This window comes from Thalassophryne amazonica, chromosome 7 (genome assembly GCF_902500255.1).
Source record: "Thalassophryne amazonica chromosome 7, fThaAma1.1, whole genome shotgun sequence".
Taxonomy (NCBI): domain Eukaryota; kingdom Metazoa; phylum Chordata; class Actinopteri; order Batrachoidiformes; family Batrachoididae; genus Thalassophryne; species Thalassophryne amazonica.
Genome location: NC_047109.1, coordinates 76298806 through 76323710, shown reverse-complemented (window position 1 = coordinate 76323710; position 24905 = coordinate 76298806). Strand labels below are relative to the sequence as shown.

Below are 24905 nucleotides of genomic sequence, written 5' to 3'. Positions count from 1 at the left end.
GTTGTGGTGTCTGTCTTGTGGCACACCGTCCACAAGGACACGCGTCACGCTGGATACGCGCATGGGGCCAGCTGGACACGCCGGGCCAGTAGATGTGGACATGATAAGAATGCATGAACTGCTTCATTCATGTCATGTCATGAGTGTACGTCTATGACCATGGGTCATCTACAGCTGAACAGACGGTTCATACTTGTATTGGCCGCTTGATAAAAGATTCAATAAAATGTTTTTTTTTTTTTTTTAATGGTATGTGGTTTTATTTTGTTTTCTCCACAGCAGAGGTGCGATGTGGTGCAACATGTTACAGCTGTTTTTTTTTCCCCCCCTCTACAACATTGCCAATTACGGGGCTTTTTCACCATCTACATCGTTTAATTTCTGTTTTTATGTGCCGTGAGGCGTGGCATATAGCATCCCGATCCGGGTTGTTCTTCCGTCTGTCCGGCCACAATTCATTCGCCGCAATGTAGCTCGGCACCTATTGTTTGCAAAATCTTCATAATTGGTGGGTACATGCCTTGGAGGAGTACTTCACATGGGTTTGAAGGCCGGTGACCTTGACCTACTTTTCAAGGTCACAAGTGTCAAATCCTTCGTCGCAACGTAGCTTCGCACCTATTTCTCGCAGAAACTTCATATTTGGTGGGTACATGCTTTCAGAACTCAGAAGAAGTTTATTGCCATTGCCAATGAACAGGATTCACAGACTAGGAATTTGCTTTGGTATAATGGTGCAACATTAAACAGAGAGCAATATAAAATGCTAAGACAAAATATGTGCTAAAATAAGATAAAATATAAGATAAAATATGAAATATGAAAGGCTATGTGCAATGACACAGAACAACAGTGCATCGGGAGGAGTGCAATTAAAAACCAAAGTGCATTTGTCTAAAGTGACCCGTGATAAAATGATAAAGTGACAGAGTTAAGGTTAAGGTGACTGAGTTATGAAGTGTTCATGAGTCTAACGGCAGAGGGGAAGAAACTGTTCTTATGGCGGTTCTAATGTTCTTATGTTCTGGTCCGGATGGACCGTAGCGTCCTGCCTGAGGGAAGTGGTTCGAATAGACCGTGTGCAGGGTGAGAAGGGTCAGCTGTGATCCGACCTGCTCGGCCCAGAGTCCTGGAGATGTGCAGGTCGTGGAGAGATGGAAGGCTACAGCCGATCACCTTCTCAGCACAGGCCACAATGCGCTGCAGTCTGTGTCTTTCCCTGGCTGTGGCCCCGGCGTACCACACCGTGATGGAGGAGCAGAGGATGGACTCGATGATGGCCGTGTAGAACTGCACCATCACCTGGGCAGGCAGCTTGGCCTTCTTCAGCTGCCACAGGAAGTACATCCTCTGCTGGGCCTTCTTGGTGAGGGAGCTGATGGTTGACTCCCACTTGAGGTCCTGGGTGATGGTGGTGCCGAGGAAGCGGTGACAGTCCACAGTAGTGATGGGGCGGTTGGTGAGGGCGAGGGAGGGTGGAGTACTTTGCATGGGTTTGAAGGCCGGTGACCTTGACCTAGTTTCCAAGGTCACCAATGGTCACAACTGCCAAATCCTTTGCCGCAACATAGCTCAGCACCTATTGCTCACAGAACCTTCATATTTGATGGGTACATGCCTTGGAGGAGTACTTCGCATGGGTTCGAAGGTTGGTGGCCTTGACCTACTTTTCAAGGTCACAATGGTCATAACTGTCAAATCCTTCACCTGAAATTTGTTCTCCGCAATGTACCTCAGCACCTATTGCTTACAAAAACTTCATATATGGTGGGTACATGCCTTGGAGGAGTACTTAGCTTGGGTTCGAAGGCCGGTGACCTTGACCTACTTTTAAAAAATTACCAATAGTTGCATTTGTTTGAAGCCTACCAGCTTTTTATTGTCACCGTTGGCCACATCCTGTAAATAAATATCAATCTCCAATTTTTCCGCTGTGTATCCCAGTTTACATCAAACACGAGGGTTCAACCAAATACCTACCCCACACATGTACATATTACTGCACTTCACATGGAAAATAGTACTGCACACAGGGCATTTCGTGACAAATGTCTAGTTTTAAAATATGTTTATCTCCTTGTTGATTTAAGGCATTTTACACTCCTGTTATAGGACAGTGATGGTAGCGCAGTGGTAAAGTTTCTGTCTGTTAATCAGAGCTTTTGTAAATTGCAGGTTTGAATTCCGCGGGTGGCATGTATTTTCTTATTTTTTTCCACAGCAGCTGCACAATGTCGTTCCACACCCTCCAGCTGCTCGCACTGTGATGGTATCCCACTATGACTGTTCATGCCTGCCCAACCGTGTGTCCCTCCTGAAGTCGGCTCGATGTTTTCATGGTTCACTCATTTGGACTGTTTCGCAGCGATTTGCCGATTCCTACTTATTTGTGCTATATGTGAAGGGGCCCTTATGTGTGGTTATACTTTTTTTCACCAACATATAACACATTATCAACTGATCGAAAATTAAACATTATGTGTTAAACCATTTTAAAAATGGAATCACTTGTCAAACTGAGTCACTACACTTCTAGAGTAATGCACTGTTCATATGATCAATAAACTGGTTATTGCTAAATGATTTGTATTTAAGGCCTAAGCCTTTTCAGGCTCCTAAAACCAATATTATTGCATTTATCCGAGTGGGGAAAAAAAAAGTTATTCTTAACATAAACTGGCATGTCAGCAGGTTGTCTTTACTGTATTGACAGCAACTTAGAATTTCCACCTTCCCCATTTGATAGCATGCACCACATGCATTAAGTACCAAAACATAAAAATTGCTTTTTTATAGTAATTAAAAGCCACATTCTTTGCACAAGGATAATTTACAGCAACAAAAGTAGTACCTACCTACCTACCAAATAGCGTTTCGCACATCCTGCAGCACATTTGTCCACACACTGGGTAAGACGGGGGAACGCTTAACCCAGATTTTTATCTGGTTTGTATAGGCATCCTCAACTGAACTCCTCCAACACTTGTTAGCAGTTACTCCGTGACGTTACTTCACCTCCAAGATGAGCATCAATGACCTTACTTCTCCATCTGTGCTCCCTCCTTTAATCTTTAATCCTCCTGGCCAATCGTCACGTTCAGCTGCAGAAAGGACTGACTGTCTGTCTGTGCACCACTCTACTCCCTTTTGTGTTTTCTTGGGAATTTATGTTACAAACCCACGTAATCCCTCTAAATCCATCTGTTGCTGTGGTGCCCCCACTCTTCCTGTGTCAATCCTTTCTCAACCAAACTGCAGCTCAACTACAATCATACACCGATTTATTTTAAAATGAGGTATTTCATAATTATAATATCTGGATGAATGAAATGGTGAACACTGCAGGAAGTCCCCCGATGAGCCAAACCAAATCCTGTGCCGTTAAGTTTATATTATTGGGTGCAACCTGTGACTAAAAACCAAAGAAAACATTAACTGCTGTCACAATAATTTATTTACAATACATATGTACATTAAAAAAAACAAAAACAAATATGCAAGGAGGAAAAATACACTATGTGCATGTTTAGAAAAGGGCGTTAAAGAATGCAGTTAGCCCCAGGCTTGAGATTTACAGTAATGTAGGACCAGCTTGCCATCGCTGCCAAAACACTGGAAACAAAAACACAGACACAAAATAGTTGTTAAAAACATACATCAGGACAGAAACAAAATTAGCTTTTTCTTCTTGAATTAGTTTACCACACACACATACATATATTGATCTGCCCAGATGTGTAATCACTGAGCAGTCGTCCAAAGTAAATTGTGGAATTTGAGCCATTTGCTGTTTGTTTGTTTATTGATCAGTCATCATGTGTTGGATTACAAGTGTGCAATAACTGCTGTTCACAGTCCCCATTAACCTGGCACATTGTAATATATTTTTTTTCCAGGTGCACCAGGTATCCTTTTTATACATTTTTTGTTTTCATACTGTTAAACCTCATACTTTTATACCTTTATCTACTCGAGAGCTCTGTACAAGAATTCCAATGTGCCCAAACCTTGCATACAAGTACAAATGACAAAGTCTATCTCTATCATGGGTTTTGGAGCCATGGAGCTTCTCTCCTATTGCTCCCTCTGTTGGTCAATACTTCACATGACCTGTCCACTCTTCTGAACTAAGCTGATGGTGATATACTTCATCTGACTTTTCTGTAAGATTTCATGAATGGCCAACATATGACACCAACATGGTAAAAAGAGTACCATGAATATAAACTGTGTTATAAAAAGGGACAACATGGTGAGCTTGTGTCAATCAATGAACCTTCCATGGCTGAAAGAATGCCAACACTCTTGGAAATCATGTCAGTAATAGCTGATATGCATCAGCACAGTGTCCTTCCGTAACAGGTCAAGAACTGAATCAAAAGTACTCAGAATAAACAACCCCACATACACACGTTTCTAAGTACCAGACATGTAAAGAAAATGTGACCTGGACTGTTAACCAGCTTCACCAACAATGAAACATCCCAACTCATTTTGTAAAAGTAGCCATGTTCCTACACAGAGTCAGGTCCAGTTTTTATAATTTGACCTCTGTGCCTGGAGAAACTGAACAGTCCAACTTTTTAAGTTGCATCGCCAGTTAAACAGTTCATTTCATGGTGGTGTGGCACAGAGAAGAATTTTCTTTAAAAAAGCTATGACATTTCAGCTTCAGTTTGCAAGAAGGCACATGGAATGGCCAACCCTCAATCTGATCAGTTTCCTTGTCAAAATAAAATCCCTCTCTGTTCCACTCCATCATGAAGCTGTGACAGTTTCTCCGATCCCAGTCACAGATGCTTATAACTTAAGAGTTGTCCAAGTGTCTTGGTAACTACTCTCACTCACCTGCTTTGTGTTCAAGAAATTCAAGAAGTGCCTACTCCAGACAGATTTATCACCCAGTATCATAATGTATCCATGTGTTTCTTAATGACTGATGTAAATGAAGTCCAAGACATATGCAGTGGCTTAGAAATCAATCAACACTTTATTTATCCCCTCAGAGAAATTCAGGTATCGGTAGTTCAAACACATTCATGAAAATGGTTTAAAACCGTCATAAATAGATCAACAAATATAATTATAAAAAGTGCAAATAAGACAGTTGTCACAGAGTTAGAAAAGATTTTTATATATATATAAATCAGGGTGGGGGGGATAGTAACATACCTGTCTTGACAGCGATATTACAATGTCTCACACCTGCCGGAACAAATTATCTTCTTATGCGTTCTGCAGTGCAATGAGAGAAGGCCACTGCGTTTGCTTCTCTGAACTCTGAACTTTCATGTATTCCTCTCTTGACTTGTTTAAAGAAAACTGGCTATAAAAGTGACAATCTGTATTAACAATAATCCTTATATTATTTTGTCCAATTAATTATGGCTTTTGAAAATGGAGGGACCATGTATTCAATGACTGCAATTCCTAAATAGTGATATTTTCATTCAACTGCACGAATTAAAGCTAAATGTTTACGCTACACACACATCTTAATTGACTTGATTTTAAGTCTACTGTGGAAGTGCAAAGAAGCAAAATTACAAAAACTGTCACTGTCCACATAATTATGGACCTGACTGTATGGGACCAGAAATTTGATCATGACCTCTGACCTTGACTGAGCTCACCTTGACTTTTAATCCTAACCAAAATCAAATAACTGCTTCCCATCTTCAGGCCAAAAGCAGGTGTGATTAAAATCAGAATAGGAGTTTTCAATATAACTTGCTAACATCCATACAAACATAATGACATAGAGACCTAGAGATCAGAAGAACATGCACCTCCAGTGGCACCAGCAATAAAATTACGGGTAATGATAAATCAAAAGTATAGAGTATGCTCCTAGATATTAGTCTTGGTAAATGTTGCAAAATATCAATATAAGTAATACTTCTGTTAAATTTGCCAAATGCTTTTCTTTTTCTAAATAGAGGAGAAACAAATACACAAGTACAGAAATAGCACTCACATCAAAAAGTACCCCTACTTCTTGATCCGGTGATGGGGCAAAAGACTGGTTGACATAGATGAACTGGGGGAGAAACACACACACACACACACACGCACACACGCACGCACGCACGCACGCACGCACACACTTCTGGTTAATCAACTAAAACAGCAACAGCATGTTTTGTCTGTCCAAGATCAGCTGTGCAAAAAGACTGAGGCAGTTGTGAAAACTGTCACTCACTAATTGTTCACTGGCATCAAGCTTGAGGAAACGAGAAATGAACTGAGCAAGAGACTGTACGGTCCTCCCTCTTTCCATTGCCCATTTTCTTGTTTTCATTATAGGAGTGTCACCCACTGCCTTCAAGAGGACATCAACTGTTTAAAAAAAGTGTGTGTGAGAGAGAGAAGGCATAAAGTGAAACATCCAACATAAAATGGTGACATCCAATATGTTCTCCTAAATCTCAAAGTCCACTCTGGATCAATGTTTGAAACACAGGTGTTTCAAATTTGCCATGAGTACCTTGCAATACAGATGAAGCTATGTGGCTCTGTGCTCATCTGACCCCATCAGATGATAAAAGTAAAACACTTAGCTGAACGTAAGCTTCGGGACATTGTGATCCTGTCCATGTACAACTGGAATTGCATGACTGACTGACTTCTGGCATAAAATTGTGCCAAATCAAAATGCAGATCTGTACCAGTTCTCCTGTGGTGACGATTACTTAGGGAACCTCAGATGAAGAGTTATCATTTGCATTATGAGGGAAAGTCAGCTTTGGGATTTCAGCCATGTGACACATTTCTCCATGCATGATCCAGCAGATAGATGCCTGAATTCTGAGGCCCTCAGTGGCCAGAGAAAGACAAGGGGGCACCCACATTTCACCTGGCTGCTGATAGATGGTTACTGCAATGTGGGGATGAACCCATTGTTGGTCTGGGTGACTGCCATCCAGAAAGGTTCGTTGGTGTTGTGAAAGCAGCGAAGTGTGGCACAAGTGCATGCTGTCAGATTTATCTTATACAGATCGAATTGGGCTAACACACCCACTCAGCTACATTTTTGCTGTTTTAACCAGCACAGAGAACATGGACTTCTATTTAAACTAGTATCACAACTAAAAACGTGAAACAGTTGTCTCACCGAATGGTAAATTTGACTGGATCCTGCGTAACAATTCACATAATTATAATAAATATTTAACAAGTCACAGATATGCCAACTCCGCGGTACAAAATGTGTAACCTATGAGGAAAAACAGCATTCTTTCATTACTTATTAGCTTTAGCAAAACATTAGCTTACGTCCGGACCACTAAACGCTCATTGGCTACACCAAACAATACAGCCATTCTATTGGTCAGAGTTCATGTCAGTAACCTTTACGTCACACAGGCGGAACTGCTTTCTGTTCCATTAGTAATAACATGCGTAAAATATAGCTATTATGTGTTAACTAACTACAATTTCGATTTGTTGCGTGTTCATACTTTTTTTCTTCTCTTCGTTTGTCGCCGCGTCGTCCGGCAGTGGCTGCTGGGACTCTTCTTTCGGCGCTTCTGTCGGGGACTCTGCATTGTCAGACATCTTCCGCTTCTGTCAGGAAGCCAAATGCTCTGCAAACACTGCTTGCTATTGGCTCAAAGAAACATCAATCCACAGGACGCGTAAATTGATTGGCCAGTGGTGGTACTTGGCATAGGACCATTAAGATGCTAGGCTAGCGTCACAACAAATTAATACCTCGATTAAAATATTTTGTTGTTCATGAAAAGGGCGCATTTTTAAAAAAAATACAAATTACGTAAGTCATTCTATTTTAGTGCCAGTACATTTTTTCGGCTTGTTTATAATTTACAGTGGCGTCACGTGGGTAGGAAATCATACTTTAACCTCAACTTTGTCCACAGTCTGGTTTGACCTGGACCTGCATACTATTCTGTAAACAGTAAGTACATTTCCTCCATTCAGTCTGTGGTTATCATATGTGTTTTATCATGATCAGTAATACTGGTGTCAGAAAGCACTGATTAGAAAAAAAATATGTTGTTCTTGAACGCACATAACGCTTATAGAACCTTGTCATTTGATTGGTGGATTATGTCACGTACTATTGATTATTGGTCCCATTGTACAACCCCTGGCAAAAATTATGGAATCACCGGCCTCGGACTTAGGTAAAGTTAGAAAGATATTCACAGATTCGAAGTTCACGGCTCAATAGATCTGAAGAGAAACGTTGTAGAAAGACAAACACCACTAGTTTCTAACCTCAGGAAGGTAGACAACGAGCTACAACATTATTTTTATCCATATGAGCCGTCCTCTGAGCTGAAAAAAATAACACTGATCTGAACGGGCAGCGGCAGAGAAACGGAAGCTTCTGTAGGGACCGTCTACAAAGTGCATACATGGAAAAAAAAGACACCAGAAAATTATTGAATAAATCATTGTAATAAGGAGTGATATCACCAAATTCACTGCACACATCAGTGGGGTCCTGCTGATTATACTACAGAGCTCAGTTTGGAAAAATGCCATTATGAAAAACTTTGCAGAATTTTTTATTTTTTAAATTTTTAATAGCATCAAAGTCACAAGATGTGGTGTCACCAAATTCACTGCAAACAACAGCCGTGTCCTGTTGATTATACCAGAGCACTCAGTTTGAGAAAAAGTAATTTTAAAAATTTTTGGAGAATTTTTCATTGATTATATTTTCAATAGCATCAAAGTCATAAGGTGTAGTGACACAAAATTTACTGCACACAACAGTGGTGTCCTGCTGATTATACTACAACACTCACTTTTGGAAAAAGTCATTTTCAGAAATTTTGGAGAATTTTTTATTGATTATATTTTCAATAGCATCAAAGTCATAAGGTGTGGTGTCGCCAAATTCACTGCACACAACAGTGGTATCCTGCTGATTATACTACAACACTCACTTTTGGAAAAAGTCATTTTCAAAAATTTTGGAGAATTTTTTATTGTTTATATTTTCAATAGCATCAAAGTCATAAGGTGTAGTGACACAAAATTTGCTGCACACAACAGTGGTGTCCTGCTGATTATACGACAACACTCACTTTGGGAAAAAGTAATTTTAAAAAATTTTGGAGAATTTTTTTATTGTTTATATTTTCAATAACATCAAAGTCATAAGGTGTAGTGACACAAAATTTACTGCACACAACAGTGGTGTCCTGCTGATTATACTACAACACTCACTTTTGGGAAAAAGTCATTTTCAAAAATTTTGGAGAATTTTTTATTGATTATATTTTCAATAGCATCAAAGTCATAAGGTGTAGTGACACAAAATTTACTGTACACAACAGTGGTGTCCTGCTGATTATACGACAACACTCACTTTTGGAAAAAGTCATTTTCAAAAATTTTGGAGAATTTTTTATTGTTTATATTTTCAATAGCATCAAAGTCATAAGGTGTAGTGACACAAAATTTACTGCACACAACAGTGGTGTCCTGCTGATTATACTACAACACTCACTTTTGGAAAAAGTCATTTTAAAAAAAATTTTTGGAGAATTTTTTATTGTTTAAATTTTCAATAGCATCAAAGTCATAAGGTGTAGTGACACAAAATTTACTGCACACAACAGTGGTGTCCTGCTGATTATACTACAGGACTCAGTTTGGAAAAAAGTAATTTTAAAAAATTTGGGGGGATTTTTCACTATTTAAATTTTCAATAGCATCAAAGTCATAAAGTGTAGTGACACAAAATTTACTGCACACAACAGTGGTGTCCTGCTAGTTATACTACAATACTCAGTTTGGAAAAATGTCATTGTTTAAAATTTGAGAGATTTGTTGTTTAAATTTACAATTGTGTCAGTGTTAGAAGGTGTAATGACACAAAATTTCCTGCACACGTCTGCTTAGATTAGATAGAACTTTTTGTGATCGCTTAGGAAAACTCCCTCAGGGAAATCGAGGTTCCAGCAGCACTGTATAGCATCGCACAGGGTAAGAAGCACACAAAGTATCAAAAGTGAAAGTAAAAAAAAAAAACAGTTTGTAAATATAAATATAAATACCAGACATACGGATCAATACTGGTTTACTGGCTCCTACTGTTTCTCTCCTTCCCATCATCGGTCTTCCTGTTACTCCTCCTCCCCCAGTGAGGAGTTCTCCAGTCTGATTGCATGAGGGACAAAGGAGTTTTTCAGTCTGTTGGTCCTGCACTTAAGAAGGAGCAGTCTGTGGCTGAAGAGGCTCCTCTGGTTACTAATGACGGTGTGCAGAAAGTGACTGACATCTTCCATAATATCCAGCAGTTTGTCCAGTGTTCTCTTCTCTGCCAGCATCACCAGAGAGCCTAGCTTCATGCCAACCACAGAGTCAGTCCACCTGGTCAGTTTGTCCAGCCTGAATGTGTCCTTCTTGGATATGCTGCGCTCCCCGAGCACACCAAAGTTTAAAAGAGGACGGTGGCTACTATGGACTGGTAGAACATCCACAGGAGTTTCCTGTTAAATGGCTGCAGCCTCTTCAGAAAGTCCAGCTTGCTCTGTCCCTTCCTGTACAGGTGGTTGGTGTGGTTTGTCCAGTCCAGTTTGATGTCCAGCCACAGCCTGAGGTACTTCTAGGAATCCACAGCCTCCACCTCAGCTCCCTGGATCAGAACTGGTTGTGGATTTGGTCTGGACTTCCAAAAGTCAATGACCAGCTCCTTTGTCTTTTAGGTTTTGAGCTGTAGATGGTTTCTGTCGCACCAGGCAGCAAAGTCCTTCACTAGGCTCCTGTACTCCTCCTCTCTGTCATCCCTGATGCATCCAACAATGGTTTTGTCATATATGAACTTCTGAATGTGACACAGCTCAGAGTTGTAGCAGAAGTCGAAGGTCTACAGGGTGAAGAGAAGAAGGGCCAGCACCGTGCCCTGGGGTGTGCTGGTGCTGTCAATTACAATGTCAGATATGGTGTCCCTCAGCCTGACATACTATCTGTCTGTGAGGTAGCTGGAGATCCAAGTGACCAGGCAGGGGTCCACTCACATCCTATTCAGTTTGTCCTGGAGCACAACGGGCTGGATGGTGTTGAAGGAACTCGAGAAGTCCAGGAAGAGAATCCTCACTGTGCCATTTCCCATTATCCAGGTGTGAGTGGACTTGTAGCAAGTAGAGGATGGCATCCTCCACACCAACAGCTGCACTATATGCAAACTGCAGACAGTCATGGGTGTGTTGCACCTGGGGTTTGAGGGAGTCGAGGAAGAACCGCTCCAACTTCATCAGGTGTGGAGTGAGTGCCACTGGTCAGAAGTCATTCAGCTGGCTGGGCTGGTTCTTCTAAAGAACTGGAAGGATGCATGAAGTCTAACTGAGGGTGGGCACTCTCCCTCACTGCAGGCTAGGGAGAAGATATGTCATAGCGGTTCTCCCAGTTCAGTTGCGTAGGTCTTCAGTAGTCGGGGACACACCTTGCATGGGCCTGCCGCTTTCATGGGATGAAGTTTCCTTGGCTGTTCTCTGACTTGGTCCACAGTGATTTGTGAAGGAGGTTGTGTTGAGATGGGGGAGGTGTCCACCACATCAGCGGTGTCCTGCTAGTTATACTACAGCACTTTTATAAGCTGTAGGGTGATGTAAACATCAGCACATATACTCCATATCATGGTGTTTACACTACAACACTTGGCTTTTGGCTTTCACTCAATGCTGAGGAAGTCTTTATACCTACCAAAAAGGAAACGTCATTTCTGTGTCATCACCTTTTAGTAGCAGTGCTCAGTTTGAACAGGAGGGGTCTCTTTTATTTAGTTCATTAATTGTCATAAATTATTCATATATTTCAAAAGTGAGTGCTGTAGTATAATCAGCAGGACACCACTGTTGTGTGCAGTTAATTTTGTGTCAGTACACCTTATGACTTTGATGCTATTGAAAATTTAAACAATCAAAAATTCTCCAAAATTTTTTAAAATGACTTTTTCTTAAAGTTCGTATTGTAGTATAATCAGCACGACACCACTGTTGTGGGCAGTAAATCTTGTGTCACTACACCTTATGACTTTGATGCTATTGAAAATTTAAACAATCAAAAATTCTCCAAATTTTTTTAAAATGACTTTTTCCCAAAGTGAGTGTTGTAGTATAATCAGCAGGACATCACTGTTGTGTGCAGTATAATTGTGTGTCACTACACCTTATGACTTTGATGCTATTGAAAATTTAAACAATCAAAAATTCTCCAAATTTTTTTAAAATGACTTTTTCCCAAAGTGAGTGTTGTAGTATAATCAGCAGGACACCACTGTTGTGTGCAGTAAATTTTGTGTCACTACACCTTATGACTTTGATGCTATTGAAAACTTAAACAATCAAAAATTCTGCAATTTTTTTTTTAATGACTTTTTCCCAAAGTGAGTGTTGTAGTATAATCAGCAGGACACCACTGTTGTGTGCAGTAAATTTTGTGTCACTACACCTTATGACTTTGATGCTATTGAAAATATAAACAATCAAAAATTCTCCAAAATTTTTTAAAATTACTTTTTCCCAAACTGAGTGCTGTGGTATAATCAACAGGACACGGCTGCTGTTTGCAGTGAATTTGGTGACACCACAATTTGTGACTTTGATGCTATTGAAAACTTAAACAATCAAAAATTCTCCAATTTTTTTTTAATTATTTTTTCCCCAAAGTGAGTGTTGTCGTATAATCAGCAGGACACCACTGTTGTGTACAGTAAATTTTGTGTCACTACACCTTATGACTTTGATGCTATTGAAAATATAAACAATCAAAAATTCTCCAAAATTTTTGAAAATGACTTTTCCCCAAAGTGAGTGCTGTAGTATAATCATCAGGACACCGCTGTTGTGTGCAGTGAATTTGGCGACACCACACCTTATGACTTTGATGCTATTGAAAATTTAAACAATCAAAAATTCTCCAATTTTTTTTTTTAATGACTTTTTCCCAAAGTGAGTGTTGTAGTATAATCAGCAGGACATCACTGTTGTGTGCAGTATAATTGTGTGTCACTACACCTTATGACTTTGATGCTATTGAAAACTTAAACAATCAAAAATTCTGTGAAGTTTTTCGTAATGTCATTTTTCCAAACTGAGTTCTGTAGTATAATCAGCAGGACCCCACTGATGTGTGCAGTGAATTTTGTGATATCACTCCTTATTACAATGATTTATTCAATAATTTTCTGGTGTCTTTTTTTTTCCCATGTATTCACTTTGTAGACGGTCCCTACAGAAGCTTCCGTTTCTCTGCTGCTGCCAGTTCAGATCAGTGTTATTTTTTTCAGCTCAGAGGACGGCTCATATGGATAAAAATAAGGTTGTAGCTCGTTGTCTACCTTCCTGAGGTTAGAAACTAGTGGTTTTTGTCTTTCTACAACGTTTCTCTTCAGATCTATTGAGCCGTGAACTTCAAATCTGTGAATATCTTTCTAACTTTACCTAAGTCGGCCTCGGAGGATGTTCATTCAGTTGTTTAATTTTGTAGAAAAAAAGCAGATCACAGACATGACACAAAACTAAAGTCATTTCAAATGGCAACTTTCTGGCTTTAAGAAACACTATAAGAAATCAGGAAAAAAAATCGTAGCAGTCAGTGGTTACTTTTTTAGACCAAGCAGAGGGAAAAAAATATGGAATCACTCAATTCCGAGAAAAAAATTATGGAATCATGAAAAACAAAAGAACGCTCCAACACATCACTAGTATTTTGATGCACCACCTCTGGCTTTTATAACAGCTTGCAGTCTCTGAGGCATGGACTTAATGAGTGACAGTACTCTTCATCAATCTGGCTCCAACTTTCTCTGATTGCTGTTGCCAGATCAGCTTTGCAGGTTGGAGCCTTGTCATGGACCATTTTCTTCAACTTCCACCAAAGATTTTCAATTGGATTAAGATCCGGACTATTTGCAGGCCATGACATTGACCCTATGTGTCTTTTTGCAAGGAATGTTTTCACAGTTTTTGCTCTATGGCAGGGGTGGCCAAGTTCGGTCCTCGAGAGCCACATTCCTGACACTCTTAGTTGTCTCCCTGCTCCAACACACCTGAATCCAATGAAAGACTCGTTAGCAGACTTTTAATGAGCCTTTCATTGGATTCAGGTGTGTTGGAGCAGGGAGACAACAAAGACTATCAGGAATGTGGCTCTTGAGGACCGAACTTGGCCACCCCTGCTCTATGGCAAGATGCATTATCAAAATATCAATGTAAACTTGTGCACTTATTGATGATGTAATGACAGCCATTTCCCCAGTGCCTTTACCTGACATGCAGCCCCATATCATCAATGACTGTGGAAATTTACATGTTCTCTTCAGGCAGTCATCTTTATAAATCTCATTGGAACGGCACCAAACAAAAGTTCCAGCATCATCACCTTGCCCAATGCAGATTCGAGATTCATCACTGAATATGACTTTCATCCAGTCATCCACAGTCCACGATTGCTTTTTCTTAGCCCATTGTAACCTTGTTTTTTTTCTGTTTAGGTGTTAATGATGACTTTCGTTTAGCTTTTCTGTATGTAAATCCCATTTCCTTTAGGCGGTTTCTTACAGTTCGGTCACAGATGTTGACTCCAGTTTCCTCCCATTCATTCCTCATTTGTTTTGTTGTGCATTTTCGATTTTTGAGACATATTGCTTTAAGTTTTCTGTCTTGACGCTTTGATATCTTCCTTGGTCTACCAGTATGTTTGCCTTTAACAACCTTCCCATGTTATGTGTATTTGGTCCAGAGTTTAGACACAGCTGACTGTGAACAACCAACATCTTTTGCAACATTGCGTGATGATTTACCCTCTTTTAAGAGTTTGATAATCCTCTCCTTTGTTTCAATTGACATCTCTCGTGTTGGAGCCATGATTCATGTCAGTCCACTTGGTGCAACAGCTCTCCAAGGTGTGATCACTCCTTTTTAGATGCAGACTAACGAGCAGATTTGATTTGATGCAGGTGTTAGTTTTGGGGATGAAAATTTACAGGGTGATTCCATAATTTATTCCTCAGAATTGAGTGAGTCCATATTTTTTCCCTCTGCTTGGTCTAAAAAAGTAACCGTTACTGACTGCCACAATTATTTTTCCTGATTTCTTATAGTGTTTCTTAAAGCCAGAAAGTTGCCATTTGAAATGACTTTAGTTTTGTGTCATGTCTGTGATCTGCTTTTTTTCTACAAAATTAAACAACTGAATGAACATCCTCCGAGGCCGGTGATTCCATAATTATTGCCAGGGGTTGTATATAAAAACAGTCCACTTTCTGTATGATTTACATAATTTTTCATGCAGTTTGTTTCCATTTATCATTTATTTTGACTCCGTTGAAGGACTTATTTCAAGGCAGCTATCGGGATCACGGAATGTTCCGATCTACTTGGCTTTTCTTCGATGATTGAAACATTTCTTTTTTTCAGCAAATATTATGACCATTGTGCACATAAGCATTCATTATTTGTACGAAGTGATTCTGTAGCCATTTAACCGTTATAATAATATATAATATAATATACATCTCGCATTGAAAACCACCTCTGAGATTTTTGCGGGATTTAAAACCTCAATAGGTTGAATTGTAGCGATGGGTATTGATAAAATTTTATTGATAGCGATTCCCTTATCGATACCTCCTGTGAATTTTCTGTGTACTACAAATAGGCTTTACAGGTTTTCTATGTCAACAACTTTTTTTTTTTTAGTCTTAATGTAAATAAATACGAAATTGGTCACTGGATCCTTGATCTCTGGACATAAATAGAAGTAAACAAAATCTGTAGTGTTTATCAAAAGCATTTCCTTTCAGACATTAATGGCATAAAAGTCTCTCCATACGTCTGAGCTGAACTCAGACGGCTGCTGGAGTCTGTAGGTCTGCAGCCATACAGTCTTGGGCTGCTGCACGTCAGCGCAGGATGTCTCATTTTGGGAGGGGAAAAAAAATTTTTTTTGATTGATTGCAGTTTATTGGTTGTATTACAGCGTTTGGAATGAGGTGTCATTTGATTTAAACAGCGATTTGCTTTGAAGTTATTTTTCTAACTTCACCCAGTAGAGTGGCTCAGCATTTGGAGCAAGGGAATGGAGGACGATTCTCGTTTCTTTCTCGCAACAAGAGAGGAGTCCCAGTTAGTCACTTTAATCTGCACAAAAGTGACTCACGATATACATATTTTAATGGCTTTGAGAGGGGTTAAGAAGCAGAGTTGCCGCTTCTAAAGAGGAGTGAAGCAAAGGACCAACGAAGCAGCTGATCAGAGCACTGGTGCATTGGTTCAAGGTTCAAAGCAAAGCCGCGCTGCAGAAACAGTTGACCCGCTGCAGAAACAGTTGACCCGTTGCAGGGTCTGTAATTGGCGTAGAGAAGTGATAATTTTCTTGACAAACACCCTCAAACACAACGGCCGCTTTGAAGGACTGATAAGGGAATCGTTAAACAAAAAGGCTATTGATGTTGGTGGATCGAATCATTTCTTAATGATACCCAAAAAGAACCGGTTCTCAGAAAGGAACACTCGGCTACAGAGTCTCACCCTTATTTGTATACTGATGTATGTGAGCTCACTCTGACAAACTGGTTTGTGTATTACAGTGGCAGGCATCGGCAGACTCTCCACTAAAGACTCTGTGCTTTTCCTGTGTGACATGCAAGAGAAGTTCAGACCCAACATCTTCCAGTTTACCAACATTGTCAGCAATGCAGCTAGATTACTCCAGGTTAGAAATAATGCTACCTCCCTGCTAGTCATACCGGTTCTTCACACGGCCCTTACCAAAAAATAGTACTTATAAGTATATAAAAAGTAAACTAGAAGTATACTTGAAACATACTTGCATATACTACTTTTTGGTAAGGGGGTCCACACATGTTTTGACACTGAAAAGTGATTGCATGCTGGAGGTGAAACCAAATCACAGTGCATTTATAGATTTCTTTTACTCTTCATAAGTGCTTACTTTGACAAATTAGCACAATCAAAATTCTAATAGGATTTTTAAAATAATTAGTCATACAGCTATGTCAGTAAGTATTTGGACAGTGAGGGTTTTTTTTGGGGGGGGGGGGATTTGCCTCTGTGTAACACCATAATGGAGTTAAAATTAAACACTGAAGATGTGATTGGAATGTAGAGTTTCAGTTTTAATTTAAGGGGCTTAACTATACATCACATCAGCCATTTAGGAGTTACTGTTATTTTTATGCACAGGCCCTCCATTTTCACAACTCATAAGTAATTGAACAAACTAAATGTAAGGATTTATATCAGGGGTGGGCAACTTGTTCCAGAAAAAGCCAAGAGGGTGCAGGTTTTCTTTGCAGCCACTGATTCCACCAGGTGATTTCACTGAGTCTTACACACCTCTCTGCAGCTTCTCTCCCCCTGCCATCCCCCCAATACCCCATCCCCGTAGAGACGGTGCCTGCTCCCAGACCACCACCAACCAGTAAAAATTTATTTAAGCATTAAAAATTAAAAAAGAAAAAATAATATAGCACCTTCAACTGCAGCACAGACTAAAACAGTTAAATGTGGTTTATTAAACATTAGGTCTCTCTCTTCTAAGTCCCTGTTAGTAAATGATATAATAATTGATCAACATATTGATTTATTCTGCCTTACAGAAACCTGGTTACAGCAGGATGAATATGTTAGTTTAAATGAGTCAACACCCCCGAGTCACACTAACTGTCAGAATGCTCGTAGCACAGGCCGAAGGGGAGGATTAGCAGTAATCTTCCACTCCAGCTTATTAATTAATCAAAAACCCAGACAGAGCTTTAATTCATTTGAAAGCTTGATTCTTAGTCTTGTCCATCCAAATTGGAAGTCCCAAAAACCAGTTTTATTTGTTGTTATATATCATCCACCTGGTCGTTACTGTGAGTTTCTCTGTGAATTTTCAGACCTTTTGTCTGACTTAGTGCTTAGCTCAGATAAGATAATGAAAGTGGGTGATTTTAACATCCACATAGATGCTGAGAATGACAGCCTCAACACTACATTTAATCTATTATTAGACTCAGTTGGCTTCGCTCAAAATGTAAATGAGTCCACCCACCACTTTAACCATACTTTAGATCTTGTTCGGACTTATGGTATGGAAATTGAAGACTTAACAGTATTCCCTGAAAACCCCCTTCTGTCTGATCATTTCTTAATAACATTTACATTTACTTTAATAGACTACCCAGCAGTGGGGAATAAGTTTCATTACAGTAGAAGTCTTTCGGAAAGCGCTGTAACGAGGTTTAAGGATATGATTCCTTTTTTGTTATGTTCTCCAATGCCATATACCAACACAGTGCAGAGTAGCTACCTACACTCTGTGAGTGAGATAGATTATCTCGTCAATAGTTTTACATCCTTATTGAGCACAACTTTGGATGCTGTAGCTCTTCTGAAAAAGAGAGCCTTAAATCAGAAGTGCCTGACTCCGTGGTATAACTCACAAACTTGCAGCTTAAAGCAGATAACCCGTAAGTTGGAGAGGAAATGGCGTCTCACTAATTTAGAAGATCTTCAGTTAGCCTGGAAAAGAGTCTGTTGCTCTATAAAAAGCCCTCCGTAAAGCTAGGACATCTTACTACTCATCACTAATTGAAGAAAATAAGAACAACCCCAGGTTTCTTTTCAGCACTGTAGCCAGGCTGACAGAGTCAGAGCTCTATTGAGCCGAGTATTCCTTTAACTTTAACTAGTAATGATTTCATGACTTTTTTTGCTAATAAAACTTTAACTATTACAGAAAAAAATACTCATAACCATCCCAAAGACATATCGTTATCTTTGGCTGCTTTCAGTAATGCTAGTATTTGGTTAGACTCTTTCTCTCCGATTGTTCTGTCTGAGTTATTTTCATTAGTTACTTCCTCCAAACCATCAACATGTCTATTAGACCCCATTCCTACCAGGCTGCTCAAGGATCCCCACCATTAATTAATGCTTCGATCTTAAATATGATCAATCTATCTTTATTAGTTGGCTATGTACCACAGGCTTTTAAGGTGGCAGTAATTAAACCATTACTTAAAAAGCCATCACTTGACCCAGCTATCTTAGCTAATTATAGGCCAATCTCCAACCTTCCTTTTCTCTCAAAAATTCTTGAAAGGGTAGTTGTAAAACAGCTAACTGATCATCTGCAGAGGAATGGTCTATTTGAAGAGTTTCAGTCAGGTTTTAGAATTCATCATAGTACAGAAACAGCATTAGTGAAGGTTACAAATGATCTTCTTATGGCCTCAGACAGTGGACTCATCTCTGTGCTTGTTCTGTTAGACCTCAGTGCTGCTTTTGATACTGTTGACCATAAAATTGTATTACAGAGATTAGAGCATGCCATAGGTATTAAAGGCACTGCGCTGCGGTGGTTTGAATCATATTTATCTAATATATTACAATTTTTTCATGTAAATGGGGAGTCTTCTTCACAGACTAAAGTTAATTATGGAGTTCCACAAGGTTCTGTGCTAGGACCAATTTTATTCACTTTATACATGCTTCCCTTAGGCAGTATTATTAGAAAGCATTGCTTAAATTTTCATTGTTACGCAGATGATACCCAGCTTTATCTATCCATGAAGCCAGAGGACACACACCAATTAGTTAAACTGCAGGGATGTCTTACAGACATAAAGACATGGATAACCTCTAATTTCCTGCTTTTAAATTCAGGTAAAACTGAAGTTATTGTACTTGGCCCCACAAATCTTAGAAACATGGTGTCTAACCAGATCCTTACTCTGGATGGCATTACCCTGACCTCTAGTAATACTGTGAGAAATCTTGGAGTCATTTTTGATCAGGATATGTCCTTCAATGCGCATATTAAACAAATATGTAGGACTGCTTTTTTGCATTTGCGCAATATCTCTAAAATTAGAAAGGTCTTGTCTCAGAGTGATGCTGAAAAACTAATTCATGCATTTATTTCCTCTAGGTTGGACTATTGTAATTCATTATTATCAGGTTGTCCTAAAAGTTCCCTGAAAAGCCTTCAGTTAATTCAAAATACTGCAGCTAGAGTAGAGTTTCACCCATATTGGCCTCTCTTTATTGGCTTCCTGTTAATTCTAGAATAGAATTAAAAATTCTTCTTCTTACTTATAAGGTTTTGAATAATCAGGTCCCATCTTATCTTAGGGACCTCATAGTACCATATCACCCCAATAGAGCGCTTCGCTCTCAGACTGTTGGCTTACTTGTAGTTCCTAGGGTTTTTAAGAGTAGAATGGGAGGCAGAGCCTTCAGCTTTCAGGCTCCTCTCCTGTGGAACCAGCTCCCAATTCGGATCAGGGAGACAGACATCCTCTCTACTTTTAAGATTAGGGTTAAAACTTTCCTTTTTGCTAAAGCTTATAGTTAGGGCTGAATCAGGTGACCCTGAACCATCCCTTAGTTATGCTGCTATAGACTTAGACTGCTGGGGGGTTCCCATGATACACTGTGTGTTTCTTTCTCTTTTTGCTCTGTATGCACCACTCTGCATTTAATCATTAGTGATTGATCTGTGCTCTCTTCCACAGCATGTCTTTTTCCTGATTCTCTCCCCTCAGCCCCAACCAGTCCCAGCAGAAGACTGCCCCTCCCTGAGCCTGGTTCTGCTGGAGGTTTCTTCCTATTAAAAGGGAGTTTTTCCTTCCCACTGTTGCCAAGTGCTTGCTCACAGGGGTTCGTTTTGACCGTTGGGGTTTTTCTGTAATTATTATATGGCTTTTGCCTTACAATATAAAGCGCCTTGGGGCAACTGTTTGTTGTGATTTGGCGCTATATAAATAAAATTGATTTGATTTGATTAACTGATTCCATCTGCTCAAAGTGATATTAATCACTGAAATCACCTGGTGGAATCATTGGCTGCAAAGAAAACCTCCACCCTCTTGGCTCTTTCTGGAACAAGTTGCCCACCCTGATTTGTATGAATACAATTCAGCACTTTTGTACAGCTGCTGTTATTTAGACATGTCCCTGGATGGTTACATGAACATTTCTAAGTCACTGAATATGTCTTGGACTTCATTTACATCAATTCAATAATTAGGAAATACTGGTGAGGGAAGCAAACAAAACATCTAAAACAACTGAAGGAGTTATATAGGCTTTGGTGGCTGCGATTGTAGAAACTGTGAATAATTCAACTTTTGTTTGTTGCATCTCTGGATATACAGCTTCATGGTCGAGTGGAACAAAGAATAATTTTAATACAAGAAAACAAATCAAATCTAGGCTCTCGTCTCCCATGTGCTTTCAACTGTAGCTGAAATTTACTTTCCTCTTTTTAACTACTGTTCCAGGTTGGAATGAACATCTTATTCTTATATGGTTCTGTTACTTAATGGAGCCATTTGCATGTGCTACTGCTTCTGATTAAAATGAACCCTATCTCACCTCCTTCTTATAGGCCAGTCAGATTCTGGGCATCCCTACCATTTTAACAGAGCAGTATCCTAAAGGCCTGGGCCCCACAGTACCTGAGCTGGGAGCGGAGGACCTGAAAGCCCACGCTAAAACAACATTTTCCATGATGATTGAGGATGTAGAGAAGCAGATGCAGGTCCTGGGGAATCCCAAACAGATTATACTGTGTGGAATTGAGGCACATGCCTGCATCGCAGTAAGGCTACATGTTTGTTTGTTTGTTTTTTTTTTTATTAGCTTTTGCAGTAAGATGAAATCCTTCTCTGGACCAGAACCTCCTTGTTTGTAAAGAGTTCAACAGTACGATACATGAACCTGAAGAAGGCCGGTATATTTTGCTGGCATTTTTAAACTTACACAAAGCCATCTTTGGTTATCTTCTGCTCAGTATGCTAGATGACTGAAATATAAACAATAGATATATGAATAAATCTAGTATATTCAGTTATTTGCAAACACGGGTTTTCACATGTGTTTATATGGTTTGTCTCTGGGACACATTTTGGTAACACATAATAATTACATAATCACACAGTTTGTGTAATGTTGTCTTTTCTTTGCTGATCTACAGTCTAATTACCAAACAAAACCAAGTTAGAACTGCTTCTCACACAGCTATGCTATTCATCACAGTTGTCAAATTTTGATCTGTGATATCTTTTCCTCACTCACTCACCTTCAAGCGCTTACTCCAATTTAAGGTCGTGGGGGCCTATCCCAGCAGTCATAGGGTGTGAGGCAGGGTACACCCTGGACAGGATGCCAGTCTGTAACAGGGTCACTTATAGACAAACAAACAAACACATTCACACCTACGGACAATTTAAGTTTCCAGTTCATCTAACCTGCATGTCTTTGGATGTGGGAGGAAACTGGAGTAACGGAGGAAACCCACACAAACTCATGAAGAACATGCAAATTCCACACACAAAAGCCACAGGGAATTGATCCTATGACCTTCTTGCTGTGAGGCAACAATGCTAACCACTCATCCACCGTGCTGCTTTTCCTCAATTTTCAAAATAAATTACAATGTATGTTGTGTGCAGAAAAATGTAGGCATATTTAAAGTGTCTAAAACCTCTCAAATAATGAAAAGCTGTTAAATATCTAATACTTAAGAATAAGAAAAATGTATGACCACTTTCCACATTTAATCTTAATTTAAAATTTGTAAGAAAATCAGGCTGTACTTAAATTTTATTTCCGAATGATCATCAGCAAGTGTCTGTGTGTTGCCACACGTTAAGCAGTACACCTACAACGAACTTATTTTTTTTTAATTTCAGAGTATTTTTTGTAAATTTAAACTTATTTAGGTTTTGTGTGTGAAAAAGAAATAAAAAAATTGAAATGGGAATATTTGGAGATTTGAAATTTAGTTTGTACTGATTCAAGACAAGATAAAAGCAAATACTATATTTCCTATATAGGGATCGTATAATACAATTCTACTCTTTCTAAGTATGTGTGTATAGTATAGTCAGTTCCTTTGGCTTCTCCCTTTTTCACTCTGGGTTGCCACAGCAGATCAGATATCAATCTGTATGTTGATTAGGCACAAGTTTTATCCCGGATGCCCTTCTTGACACAACTCCACATTACGTGGAGAATAGACAGGGGTGGTCTTGAACTGCAAACCTTCTGTTATGAAAACAAGTGCACTAACCACTTGGCAGGTGTGGACAGGGAGCTGGCCTGCCAGTATGTAGACCTAGGTTTCAATCCCGCTCATGCTACTGGTCTGTGTACTTCAGCAAGACATTTCATGTACATTGTCTAGTCTATTTAGCTGTGAATGGGTACTGACATCGGTTGGGGAAGTAACTGGTGTCCCAGCCAGGGGGAGTCATAGACTCTTATCTGGTTGACACTACGGAATCTGGAGATAAGCACAGGCACCAACGGGCCTCAGGGCCTATGTAGGACTATGTATAGTATATAAATACAATTATGCTCTCTGTATCTCTCTCACACACGCACACACACAGTGCAAATCTAAGGCTTGGATATACTTCCCCATTCAACTGAATTGTTTGAACATGTTGTTTCAGTACGTTAATGATTTGCGAGTCTCTGCTTTATATTTTTTCCCTCTCAGTGTACAACATTTGACCTGCTTGAAAAAGGAAAGGAGGTTCATATTGTGGCTGATGCCGTATCTTCCAGAAGGTATGCCTGTGTATTTCAGTTTATTGTATTTCTGAAGGTTTTGGGTTGTTTTATTGTTTATCAGTGTTAACTCAAAAATGCTGCTAAGAAATACAGTTTTTGTTCGGCTTGACGTTAATGAAGAAATGCAGTGTTCAAAATATAGCTCATCCTTTGTGAAGGAACGCTCATATTGCCGTTCTAAAGAATTGGTGTCGCATGCAGGAACTATCAGTTTTGTTTTGTGTGTTTATGTCCACAGTCAGACGGATCGCTTGTTTGCTCTGTCCCGGCTGAAGCAGAGTGGAGCTTTCCTCACCACCACCGAAGGTGTCCTGCTGCAGCTGGTCGAAGGTGCCAACCACCCCAACTTCAAAGAGGTGCTTACTGAAGCTGCACTGAGATTCTCTGCTAGCTATTGTGTCTTTGTTTCTATTGGTTACAGCACAAACCAAAGAACCAGTCAACTCTTTAGTGTGTTGTTTAATAAAGAGCTGCCAGCGTCCTCACTGCAGCTTGAGTCATTGGTTTCCATATACAGCACATTTAAAAAGTCTACACACCTCTGGGCTTTAAAAGCCAAGAGTAGTTGCACAAGCTATTTAGTTAGGATTTTTCTAACTAAAAATTTTGCACAGTACTATACAGTGATGTCATATATGGTATTACCCATGGTTATGCACCAACAGTTTTTAAATCAGTGTTGGGGGAAATATCCAGTGTAAATCTATAATGCGACAATTGCAATGCTATAATTTTTTTTAGCCTTTTGTAGATGGAACAGAGATAATTACTACCATCTTTAATTTTGTATGTGTTTGAGTCAGTCATGTTGAGGAAATGTCCATTGATGCAAAAATAATTACATTTGGCATAAGTGACACACACACACACAGATTAGATTAAAAGCAGCAACACCAAAGTCTCAGTACATCAAAGAGGAGGATGATGTCAAACCTCATGGATGTGACACCAGCACGCTGCTCCAGTCAAAGTTGATTGTGTCTCCTATTGCTTATCTTAAACCTTTCACATGCTTTCCTGTTTAGACATGCCACACTTCGTCACATTCTCACTCAACTACTTTGTCATATAAATGACAAACTTTTTTTTTTCTAACTTTATTGACAGGTCCAGAAGCTTTTGGCCCACCCATCCCCTGATACAGGCCTCCTCGCCTTCTTCAGTGCCCTTTAAGGAGATCACATGTTACCCAGATTTTCAGTTCCAAAATTTTTGGAAAAGTGCTGCAATAAAGTGACATTGCTACTTAAAAATTGTAGGGCTTGTAATTTTAGTTATGTGTCTATATTATGTTTGCATGTTGTAGATGTTGAACACTCATGGGTAAAAAAA

At 39.5% G+C, this 24905-nt stretch overlaps 2 protein-coding genes across 3 annotated transcripts; one reads left to right on the top strand and one right to left on the bottom strand.

The window, feature by feature from the left end:
• Window positions 1-3436: 3436 nt before the first annotated feature.
• atg12 (ATG12 autophagy related 12 homolog (S. cerevisiae)) lies at window positions 3437-7587 on the bottom strand. Its single transcript, XM_034174601.1, has 4 exons — window positions 7461-7587; window positions 6203-6339; window positions 5978-6040; window positions 3437-3612 (listed from the first exon to the last, which is right to left on the bottom strand). The coding sequence occupies exons 1-4, from the start codon at window positions 7555-7557 to the stop codon at window positions 3553-3555; spliced, it is 357 nt and encodes a 118-aa protein (XP_034030492.1). The 5' UTR covers window positions 7558-7587; the 3' UTR covers window positions 3437-3552.
• isoc2 (isochorismatase domain containing 2) lies at window positions 7573-24826 on the top strand. 2 transcript variants are annotated; one of them, XM_034174597.1, is made up of 7 exons: window positions 7573-7918; window positions 11172-11174; window positions 16571-16695; window positions 21382-21594; window positions 23500-23570; window positions 23812-23929; window positions 24681-24826. In XM_034174597.1, coding segments are annotated over exons 2-7 (594 nt in total). In that variant the 5' UTR covers window positions 7573-7918; window positions 11172-11173; the 3' UTR covers window positions 24747-24826. The 2 variants fall into 2 exon arrangements, with proteins under 2 accessions (XP_034030488.1, XP_034030487.1); XM_034174596.1 differs by lacking the exon at window positions 11172-11174.
• The last annotated feature ends 79 nt before the right edge of the window (window positions 24827-24905 follow it).

What these genes read in the sequence shown, in the direction of transcription:
- atg12 (XM_034174601.1), bottom strand. Translation starts at nt 7,557, where the DNA reads ATGTCTGACAATGCAGAGTCCCCGACAGAAGCGCCGAAAGAAGAGTCC. An exon ending in TTGATGCCAGTGAACAATTA is followed by an intron (nt 6,041 to 6,202) that starts GTGAGTGACAGT and finishes TTTCTCCCCCAG; the next exon opens with TTCATCTATGTCAACCAGTC. An exon ending in AAGTAGGGGTACTTTTTGAT is followed by an intron (nt 3,613 to 5,977) that starts GTGAGTGCTATT and finishes TTTTGTTTCCAG; the next exon opens with TGTTTTGGCAGCGATGGCAA.
- isoc2 (XM_034174596.1), top strand. An exon ending in AGGCACATGCCTGCATCGCA is followed by an intron (nt 21,595 to 23,499) that starts GTAAGGCTACAT and finishes TTTCCCTCTCAG; the next exon opens with TGTACAACATTTGACCTGCT. An exon ending in GATGCCGTATCTTCCAGAAG is followed by an intron (nt 23,571 to 23,811) that starts GTATGCCTGTGT and finishes TTATGTCCACAG; the next exon opens with TCAGACGGATCGCTTGTTTG.